Source organism: Echinops telfairi, unplaced genomic scaffold, assembly GCF_000313985.2.
Source record: "Echinops telfairi isolate 266 unplaced genomic scaffold, ASM31398v2 ScPeMD7_2010;HRSCAF=2546, whole genome shotgun sequence".
NCBI lineage: Eukaryota > Metazoa > Chordata > Mammalia > Afrosoricida > Tenrecidae > Echinops > Echinops telfairi.
The window spans coordinates 10765998-10777532 of NW_022105908.1; the positions used below are offsets into that span (position 1 = coordinate 10765998).

At 39.6% G+C, this 11535-nt stretch overlaps 1 protein-coding gene across 5 annotated transcripts in view; it reads right to left on the minus strand.

The window, feature by feature from the left end:
- Positions 1 to 1883: 1883 nt before the first annotated feature.
- CCSER2 (coiled-coil serine rich protein 2) overlaps positions 1884 to 11535 on the minus strand; it is a 167762-nt gene continuing 158110 nt past the window's right edge. For 3 of the 5 annotated variants that reach the window (XM_045293352.1, XM_004712985.3, XM_045293353.1), the window contains one exon: positions 1884 to 6856. In XM_045293352.1, coding sequence (XP_045149287.1) covers positions 6035 to 6856 — 822 coding nt within the window. In that variant the 3' untranslated portion in view covers positions 1884 to 6034. The remainder of the gene's footprint in view (positions 6857 to 11535) is intronic. The other 2 variants (XM_004712986.2, XM_030886472.2) reach the window with 2 other exon arrangements.

The window sequence follows — 11535 nt, forward strand, 5'->3', positions numbered from 1 at the left end:
TTCAGTCTGTACCACAGCTTAAGCAGCCACTTGCATTCGTTAATCACAAATCCTATTATAACTTTTTCGATTCACTTTAGTTTGTATTTCATAAACATGAAGTTTCAATGATAAATTGTTGTGAACATTTTCTGTAATTCCTAAGTAATTTGAACTTGTAGTGTGATTATAAGGGGGGGAAAAGGTATTGGGTGAATAGTTTATTTAACTACACTCTACGCTACAAACACTGTCTGTCAGTGGAGGCTTGTCTGTTGCAATGAGGCGAAACAGGATCCTGCAGAACTTTGAGACAAACCAAGAAAGGCCTGGGAACCGACGTGTGAGAATCAGCCCCTGAAATCCGTGTGGCTCCCACAACAGCTCGATCCCCGCCTGATCACGGGAATGTTGTAGGATCCGGCAGTTCTGTTGTGCCCAGGGATGCCGTGGGTTCAGGGCTTGCTTAATAATAGCTAACATCACAGCAACAAGCTTGCATTTCACTGAGTTTGACTTTTAAAATCCTAGTATCAAGTGCTTAACTGCATAGGAAAAATGATTTGGAGCCTAGAAATTAATCTACGATCCAAAATATTTCTTTACTCAGCCCCTCCATGGTTTTGTGAGGTCTCTCTCCTACTGGAATCCAACCTCTCCCATGAGACTCACTTTCTTTTTCTACCACAGGCCCCAGCTCAGGCTTGGTTACAGCAAACACTTCAACAATGCTGAGGTGAAGGGATGGCAGATCAGCAGTCAGAAAACACCCATTCTGTATTCGTTTACCCCGTTACCCTAAGAGCACTGTCGCACTCAAATGGATGTGAACGCATGAGCGCACTTGGGGAACGCATAAAGGCTCATGTTTCTGGATCTTGAAAGGCGCAATAGCATTTTTATGAAAAATCGGAGTAAGGCCTGTGAGGAAGTAACACTCAATTTCTCTTAATTTCTGTACAAATAGCTGCTATCATGAAGATTGTCAGAAATTCACTGATGAGGGAAAGGCTCTTTAAAGTGACTTAAATTTCTCCTGAGACTTAAAAGAAAACCAACGAGAGCATACTAAAGTGTGTATGCTTATTCAAGGGGTGGGGAAGCCTGTTAGACATCAGAAGGGAGATCTTACGGGTCAAGGTTCTAAAAGGGAAGGTGACTTAGACGATGGGGGGAATATAATGCATCACCTAAGGAAGAAAAGGCAGCGTATGGAAACATACCTCATACAGCTGGAGTTCTGGCCTGTGCCAAGAATGAACTTAATATAAACAAAGGTGAGACTAATGCAAAGGAATAAACACGTAGGGGAAAGTCAACGAAAAGTGATGTTAGGTTCAAATCAAGCTGCAGTGCAAGGGACGTAGGAAAAGCTTCACTTGTAAGTGGACACAGAAGCAAACGACAGCTTGTGGGTTGAGTCAGGTTCCATCCAATGCTACACACCCAGCAGCTAGCACAGCGCCCAGCCCAGACACTCCAAAATTTACAGAACCTAATCTAAGGAAGGAGGTTAGAATATTTAACTCCTATTCACTTGGGGCTTTTTTGTTGTTGGTGGTGTTTGTGTGTGTGTGTGTGTGGGGGGGGGGGCGATAAATGATTTTCAGCATGAAAAATATGGAATAATATGAATAAGCAATATTGAAAAGACTACCCAGTAGAAAGTAGGTATCTTATTAAAATGGAAATGGAAGTACTAGAAAAAACATACCAGAACCAACCATTGCTCAAGTCAATCGCTGTTTCTTTGGGGTGTGACGCTCATGAGGGGCAATGAGTGAAACAAAAGTCAAAAAACGGGAAAACGAAACAAAAAGACTGAACAATATTTTAAACTTTTGTGGGGAAAAGATAACAGATTAAAAAGTACACCATGGAAGTCAATGTCAAAAAGGACAAGATCATTTTTATAATCATGAACTTTATTTTTATTTACTATACTGACATTTTCAAGAGATTTTACATCTGGTATTTATAATTCATTTTACAGGCATATTCTAATATACAGTATTTACTCTGAACTAGTTTTTTTAATCAATGGAAAACAATACTGCAGGTATTAAAGATTGTGGTGTTTTTGTTTTAGTTAGTAATGACGGAGAAACTTAAGTTCTTAAGGTCAGTATTATTTGTTATGGCAGCGTTTTACCAAGGAAAGCTTTACCCCAAGAAGATTAAAATACACGTCTCTTTGAGTCATGACATAGTTGGAGATTGACATCTACCATCATAGCCATTTATTCAAATATGTTCTTTCAAATTTTTGCAGCAGAGAAATGAAAGGGAGATGTGGAAAGACCATTTGAAAATAGAATTCAAGCATCAGAATGAATACAAATAGAAAGGCCATCATCCCCAGAGAAAAACATCAGGGGCTTATATTACAGCGTAGTTTATTATTAAATGTGTGCATAAGCAAGCATGCAAACATAACCACTCCAGCTCATTTAGCAACACAAAAACTAATGTGCAAGATAGAGAGGAAACTGAAACAGCGCTGCAGTTTTATAGATCTTGATCACAGGCCTATTTGGTGAGTCCAAAGTACAGCCCCAGGCCACGAGAGACCAGGAAACCATTATGACGGCTGCAGAAATCCGAGTGCAGCTTGTGTCTACACCACCAACTATGCCACCAGAACATTCAGACAGAAGCGCGGATCACATTTTCTTTGATACACGGAGTAAGATACTTATGGAGACAATGGAATATTCAAAGAAAACTTAAGTGCTTTAACGGGAAAAGTGACATGCCGGGGATGTAGTTCTGTGGAAGGCTGTACTGATTATGTTCAAACAGCAACAATGACAGAGAAATGCATTTCCACAAATGACGCCGGACCCATTGGGAGGCATTTTGATACTTCAGGCACAGCTCCAAGCAAGAAAGCGCATTTAAAGTGCAAATCTGGTATTCTGTTTCATATTTAAATTTAATTTGTTAAACTACTTAGTAAGGTCCTTAGTATCTATAATAAATACAATGAACAGTAGTCAATACACCAGGAAATATTGCACAAATGACAAGGAGACCCCAACAGAAAAATGCTAGTGTCAGTTATTAGAAAATACCTAAACAACTACATCTTTTACTTAATGCCTTAAAATCGTCCCCACCTGTACTGATGAATTCCTTTGGCCAAGCTTTCTTTCTTTAAAGAACTAATGAGTTATCTTATTACTAGCCAACTAGAGAATTCTGCATTCAATTTTCTTTCACAAATGTGAACTTTAAGCAACCATATTGGATTACTGACATACTGTTGCATTGGCATTTTGCATTTTATTATATATTATGACTATCATTTCTGATTAAATTGGAAAGATACACTACAAAACTTCATCTTCAGGAATTTAAATGTATGTACTGTAACCGTCTTCATCCAATCACAAGGACTGTGGAGGAGATGACTTACAGAAGCCATAAACCCATCTAGCAGATTTGAGGTGACCTCCAGTCATAGCCCCCACTTCCAGATCTGACTGAACATGTACTCACTAAGGAGCAGACGAGAAAATGCCTGCAGTTTTTTCAAGAGAACTGCAGGCAAAACTTAAGTTGTTTTGTGCAAGCATCTGACATAATTTTTTTCTCCTCAATTCATTATGCTTTATAAGTAAGTTAAATGAGCCTCTCCTCTTTCATGATTATGGCTCAGTCAGGTTGAACGGATAAGTTGATATATCTGAAAATTCATCCGGGAGAGAGAGAAAAAAAGAGGACAAAAATAGAATAAACAAATTCCTGGAGTCTACATCTTATAAAGTAGAATGTGAAGAGACTTCACTCAGATTCAGAGGTTAAAAATAAATTAAGAGTAGAAAACTTTCCCCCTAAAGATGAAGGGCGATGTGCGCATATTCCCTAAGTCTCTACCAAATTCCAAACAAACCAAGAACCCACTAATTTCACGTTTCTTCTTTACCTTAGAAAAATACGGAAGATAGCATCCCATTTGCAATGTCAGAGACCAGTCTTTGTTTTTTTAAAAAACCCTCAAGTCCACCTGCAAACGCCAACTGGACCGGCCATGCTCACAATCAGTTTCCAGGAACCACGGGGCTTTGCCGACATGCCTGATCACTCTGTGCTACCAGTGTCCGAACCGGGTGAGAACTCACCAAAGTTCGATGATTCTCTGCAGAAGTGCCGTCAAGCGAGAAGAAGACTCGATTTCAGTTGCTCTATTCAGCAAAGATGAATTCACTTGAATTGTTCATAGGTTAAGGGAAACTTGTGTCAAAATGGCAGCAAATGCCACTTTCAGAATTTCTGTTAAAGCATTTCCTTTTGATACTCTCGTAAAAAAAAGGGGCAGACCATCTCACCAATACACTTTTAAATAAAATCCGTAGCAAACGAGTGACTGTCTCTTTAACCATCGTTCCTCTTGATTCATTTTGATCAGCTTATCAAGACAAAAATTGGCCTTAGAAAGGTTATCTGTTTGAAATATATATATTTATTCCATTTAAAGCAGCCATAGGTGAACAATCTAAAAATGACATGATCAGGGAAGAGGAGGCAAACGGCCTGGTCTGGCCTGACAAGTAGCCAGCACCTTGATTAGCATCATGCACTTTGTGGTCCCTTGGAGTCCCCGTACCCACTCCCCCACCCCCAGCTACTTTCTGTAGCACAGCAAAATAAATAAGCATATTGCCTTTGAAACACTTTTTAATACCTTTTAATAGTACATAATTTATCCTTCGCACTTCTACTACTCTTACTAAATCCTGCCTACTTTTCAAGAAATTGTCAAACATCCTACAACATAAAAGGGAAACCTGGAAAACTCAGGAAAAATAAAACTATTACCAAGTCCAGATTTTCCCAAGGTAGTCTTACTTACAATTTATAAATTTTCCCAAAATATTTTAACTGGTTTTGTAATACAAAATAGTCTTAAATCCCTATGTGTCCATCATACTTCTGTGCAAACATTTCAAGTCCATTATTAGTCTTCAGACATTAGCAGAAAGTCAATAAATACAAATAGTACAATAAACACTTAATTTAAAATAGATGCTGTCAAATCTTAAAACAGCTATCATGGATCCATAAGCCTAGAGTTTCGTGTAAACTCTAGCACCAACATATTTCAGAAACAAATACCCCCCTAGGTATAGGTATAAGATACATCTTATGCTTTCTTTCCAAAATTTACCCAGAAGCAAATACAAACAACAAATGGTGTGTGGGGTGGAGTAGCTATATGGAGACGCTAAAGCAACATTTAATCAATTCATATATAATATGAAACATTTCAGCCTAGGAGATTTTTCAGGTAAATGAGTGAATAGTAACACTATCTTGCTGATCCTAGCAGGGGAAAGGAAAATCGACCTGATCTCCTTTACTCTTCACCGAGATTTTGCATAGACCGCTGAGTCATACAAAATACTGGTCAGACATCTTCCGTCATCACCAACATGTTAGGTAAAAGAGTAACCTTATTCACAGGAGTGGCAAGTGAAAACAGTTTCTCATAGCCACAATTCAGACAGACCCTACATACAACAAAAGCAACTCTGTAGAACAGAGTAGGACTGTTCGAGAGGGGGTCCCAGGCTGCACGTTTTACAGAAGCAGACTGCCACATCTTTCTCCTGAGGAGTAGCTAGCAAGTGTGAACCACTGACCTTGTGGTTCACAACAGGGTGTTTTAACCACTGTGCTACCAGGGTGACACTCTACCAACCTTAAAAGGGCTGAATTAGCTAAGCATATTTCTTGCCTGATAGTTGAGTACTATATATTTTATGATAGGCAGAGGGAGGATAACATGATTAGAGCCTTTGAGAGGCTGCTTAGCTGGGTAAGCAAACATATGCGTTTACCTGAGACAAGTATATTCAAACAGTATGTACTTCAACCTGGATATAAAATATAAGAGCCAAACTAGAACATTCCCCACTTTAATACGTTTTAATATTTAAGATTTGCAGGCTTTCAATGGAATCTCCACCGTGGTAGCAAAATGCACGAAAAGATATTACAGGACAGATGAGTTTGTTTTACAAAAGCAAAGTGGCAGGAGATGGCTATGTATTTAATGTATCTTTGGTTTCGGAAGACGAGAGCATCGATTGGTGGCCAAACAATCCCCAGAATGAAAACTACCATTCATAGTCTGCACGACCTCTTTTCTTCGTGTTAATGGTCTTGGGATGCTTGTCTTGGACTGGACAGTTGGAGGCTCCAGTCGGGGGTTGCTTATTTGTTTTTGTTTGAACGAGCTGGAAGGGGGTCGGAGTTTAGACACTTTCAATTTAGGATTATTTGTAAGATTTGTCTGACTAGATGTTGGCTGAAGTTTTGATGAATTACAGGGTGTGATTAGGGGTGATTTCTTACAAGTGTCAGTCTTACTTAGGGAAGATTCAGAGACTGGAGGCGATACCAAAGAATTCAAGCTGGGAGGCTTTGGAATTTGCAAGGCCTTGGGCTCTGATGCATGGCCCACTGGTGAAGACTGATTTCTTACAACTCTTTTAACCTGGTCTGCTGTACTTGATTGAGAAGGTGTTTGCAGAGAAGTGGGTATACATTGTATGTCACTACTGTTATTATTTGCCAAATGATAAGGCTCTGGAGCATTTGCGGTTATGTTCAAGTTTGCTTCAGAAGGTACACTATTCTCCATGTCCTTAGTCAGCTGTGGGCTTGGCGACAAAGGCAGGTCAACCAGACCACACTTGCTTTCTTGTTGCAAGCCACGTGTGAAGCTTTTGTCCAGATGTGCAACTCTCTGATGTGTGCCCCGGGGAGTGCATTCACTGTGGGCCTCGGTACGCTGTGGTTTTATTAGTTTTCCCTGGGCGTGGTGGTCTGTGGATCTGGGAAGGCTGTTGGAAGGCTGTAGTACTTGAGGCTGTGAAAATTAAAGACAACATTAGCAATAGCATATTTTAGAAATATCACACATTAATTAATACAAGCTCCAAATGTGCTTTTTGTATATATTATGATTTAATACAGGAAAAAGTATTTTTAATGAGAGAAATGAATTGCAATATTCCAGTGAATTCATGAAATGCAAACATAAAAAGGCAAGAAACACTAAACAAGAACCAAAATTAAACAAGGAAATGAAAACCTTAAAGTACAGGTTTTGGGGTAGAAAACAGTATTCTGCCTTAAATGACCGAGTATTAAAATCATACATCTATAACAGAGCTGACAGAATAAGTCCCATAGCACTTTTGGTTTAAGTTCCATAAAGCATTCAGACTGTAGCTAAAAGAACAGTAACCTTTTTTTCCCCTTTATTATAAGATCATCCTATTGGGGGATCTTACAACTCTTGTTACAATCCACACAAAAATTGTATCATATTTATACATATGTTGCCATCATTCTTCTCTAGACATTTACTTTCCATTGAGCCCTTGACATCAGCTCCTTTTTTCCCTCCCCCCGACCCTCATGACCCCTTGATAGATGATAAATTATTATTTTCATATCTCATACCGACTGTTGTCTCCCTTCCCCCCTGGTTTCTGTTGTTCTTCCCCCTGGAGGGGTGGTGTGGTTATGTACGTGTGCTGAACTTAAAAGAGAATTCGTCTCCATGTTAACACACTTAAGGAAGTTCTTCACAGTGTCAAACTGCTGTGTCTCTGTGAGAATCGAAATTACCAGTAGATACACAAGATTTAGAATAAAGGTTATATTTTCAATTGAAGTGAAACTAATTATTTAAATAAAAATATGTCAGTGAGGTGTTTTCAAAACCTGTGTGTCCTGTTTCACTGTCAAACAAGGGCCCAACTAAGGCTGTGTTATGCTGACATGCAGTAAGTAGGCAGATTTACCCTGCTCAAGAATGGACACTTATTCCCCAACCACACCAAACTCACTGCCGGTGAATCGATGATGCTGACGTACAGCAACCCTGCTTATTTAGGACATGAAAAATCAACAGCTTTTTGAATTATGGCTGAGAGTAAAACAAACTGAAATAACTTTTAATTTGAACTCAAGAGAGGCCTCACAACAAAGGCGTTGAGGACTGTCAACTGAGTGCTTAGGCCCACAAGCCCACTTCTCTAGAACCAAGTGTGTGGTTACTGAGCTCTGTGTGGACTCTAGACAACATGCCTTACTTGGGGTCTTTGGTAAAAGATGGCATATTTTAAAGTTCTCTGTCAATGGCTCAAATCATTAAATAAATATGGAGCAGGGCCTACTGGGCTTTAAAAGGTTCATGGGCAAATTCCATTATCTTTTAGATTCTTTTCCCACAAACTTTTGGAAGATTTTCTATGTACATGTACACACACACACACACACACACACACACACACACACCCTAAATCCACTGACACAATCTACACATGATCTCTAACTTCACTCGTAGATAAGGCAGACCTATTTATATTGCATCAATTGTACTTTTTCAGTTTCTTCATCTCCTTGACCAGCCCTGGAAACTTCTGGTGGGGGTTGGTGATCAGAAACTAATTTATGTTGGCACTAGAGAAGACAGAACACGGAAAAAAAAGCTCTCTGACTGATGGAGTGATGGTTGGCCAGAGGGCATAGGACAGACTTGCTACTTAAAAGATAAAAAGCAAGACAATGTACTCAGTATTAATGCTTATAGAAGTATGTTAAAGTGTTAATGGCTGTATGTTTAAAAACAACCCAACTTAGTATGACCTCAAGCTAAATGCCTCAGGCTTTACGCTTAATTGGACAGTTTCACAATAAATTAACACAGAGAATAAATTGTCCCAAGACTAAAGACAAAAGGTCATCCATCATACAGCTAATTGAGTAGACTCTTTGTGAGATCCCTGGGGAAAAAAGTGACCATGCCAAAATGGTCACAAATCTCAGCAAGATTAGCAACAAAAAAGCTCAGGATCTTATTCAATAAACCAAAAACTACTAAGTAAAGAGAGCAGTGGCCAGCGGGGAGAAAGGGGCAGCACCACACGGCTGACTGAATGGGAATTTATTTTCCTCTTTCACCTTAAACACAAAAACACAGTGTGATCTCCAGTTAGAACTCTTAGAGCAACTTAAAAACTTTCAAAATATCAGCAATAATTTAAGCAATGACTATTGCAACTGTCTATTTCTATTAAGAAAGGAAAAAATGACAAATGTGCTGTCGGCTCAAAATTGATGAGAAAAGTGTGTTTTTCAAATTAAGACAAAGTAATAAACCGATCAGGGCAGCCAAACGTGTACGAGGGGGTACTGTGAACTACATACAGGTGACTGATGTGCACTGTTCCTATGGCCACTGTGTGTCAGCAAGAGGTGAGTGAATACTCAAAGGCTGCAGCCACCAAAGGAATGCCGAGTGCCTGAGAAATTAACCATCGACTCAGACGGTCTTGTTTGGTTTGTGGGGATAGGTAACCGAGAGTTATAATCACCTTGACAGCAACTACTTTACATGCTAAAATATAGGTTTTTTTTTAGCTTGCTACAATTTCCCTATTCCCTCCAAAAGGTTTATTATTATTTATGTGAAAAATCTACTCTGGAAAATGAGTGCTACCACTGAAAAGCAAAAAGATCACTTTGAAGATAGAAATGTGACTATTATCTGATGGTCAAGGACAACTTGCTACTGTTTTGTGGAAGATCATGTACCTGAAATGACCTGTGGGCAAGCTACAAAGCAGGTATGTTCTTTGTTCTGATAGCTTGCTGCTTGCAGCACAGTCTCCTTACATTCTAACTCCTCAACTGTAGGTTTTAATAATTTGTCTTAAATCTACTACTGTCTCGATGATCATAAAATGGTATCCTCAGTGTTTTTACAATGAATTAAAAATATAAAAGAAAGCTCTGATAGCCTTGTGGATAATAAAACTACACAAATCAAGACCATTCATCAACTTTTGGGGTACCTCCTCTATATTCTAAGGAGTCGTGGTAATATAGTGGGTCACTGTTCATGTCAGCTTTTTACATCAACTAATCACTCCGTGGGAGAAAGATGAGGCTGTCTTCTGTAAAGATTTAAAGTCTTAGAAACGCAAAGGGGCAGTTCTACTCTGTGAGTCAGTATCAACTCAATGGCAGTTTTGAATTTGGTAAAGTTAAGGTTAAACTGATACAATTAGTCCCTTAGGGATATAAAATAGCTGGTATAGGAAGTCATGTCAACTATGTCCAGGTGGGCACATAATAGTTCACTGCTGTGACCCACCTGATCAGGGGGAAATGGCAGTAGATCAGGTCTCATTTAAGCCTCCACCAATGGCACAAAGTAGGGTGTACAAGGAAGAGTCACTTCTGCCCACATAGCTTTTGAGGCGGCACTGTTCCTTACAGAACTTTCTAATTGTACAGTCTTATTTTTATAAGTAAATAAAAGCTACTTTTCATGTGCAACACAGTAGCTGTAACAATGGGCTCAAACATAAGAACAATTGTGTGCATGGCGCCAGAACTGGCTCGTCGGCACCTCTAACAACAATAATGTTTTTATTAGCCCTGGTGGTGTAGTGGATTATGTGTTGCAGTGCTAACTGAAAGGTCACCAGTTTGAATCCACCAGGTACTCTGAGCAAGAAAGATGAGACTTTCTACACCTGTAATGAGTTACAGTCTCAGAAACCCACAGGGGCAGTTCTACTTTGTCCTCTAGGGTCACTATGAGTTAGGAATTGACTCAAAGACAGTTGAGTTTAGTTATTTGAATATGTTCAGGCTCTGAATCAGAAGGAAATCTGTTTATGAAGCAATTCATACTTGTTACTGATGCTTTTTCTCTAATGATCTCCTGGCTATCTAAAAATTGGGCAAAACCTGTGGAGAACCACACAGATTCTGAGGGCTGTCTTACAGTGATGGCATGGTCAAGTAGGATGTGTTGTCTTACAAAGTGACATGGTCAGGTAATGTGATCAGGTCATTAATCACAAGTGGATATAAAGTGAAACCATATGGCTGACTGGAGGTCACTGGAGACATCCAAGGATCACAGATATTGGTATTGAGTTATACTATTGTTTGAAAATTATATGTGGTTTCAGAGTTATGTGAATGTGTCAAATTGACAAGGGGTGGTCTGTGGTAGTTATATAATCATTTGTCAATTTGAGGATTAAGAATGTAGGGGTGGAGTCTAGCCTGTTAATCAGATTAATGCCAATGAGGCCTTTGTGTGGGCATGGCCTTCTCCTAAGAATTCTGGGGAATCCGGAATTTTTCCTCCTTGGAGGCAGGAGAGACTCTCTCTCTCACTACTTTACTCCTTGGGAGACATTGCAGCTGACAAGACACATGGAACTACCCTCGTGCCCTGAGTCGGACAAGCCACATGGATGCAACCAGACCTCTGAAGCCGCAAAAGCCACAGAGAGACCCCTGCCAGCACTGAGATGTTTACAACACCTCTGGACCCAAAGACTTTCGACCCACTGGCTTGTGATCGTCCTGCATTTGGCTTCATTGCATGTGTTTCGTGAATCTGAACAGGACTTTATAGATTGGTACCAGGCATATGGGCTAATATCAGACTATGGCCTTGGACTGGATTGGGTTGGGATGTTTTCTTAATGTACAATTGCTCTTGTATATAAA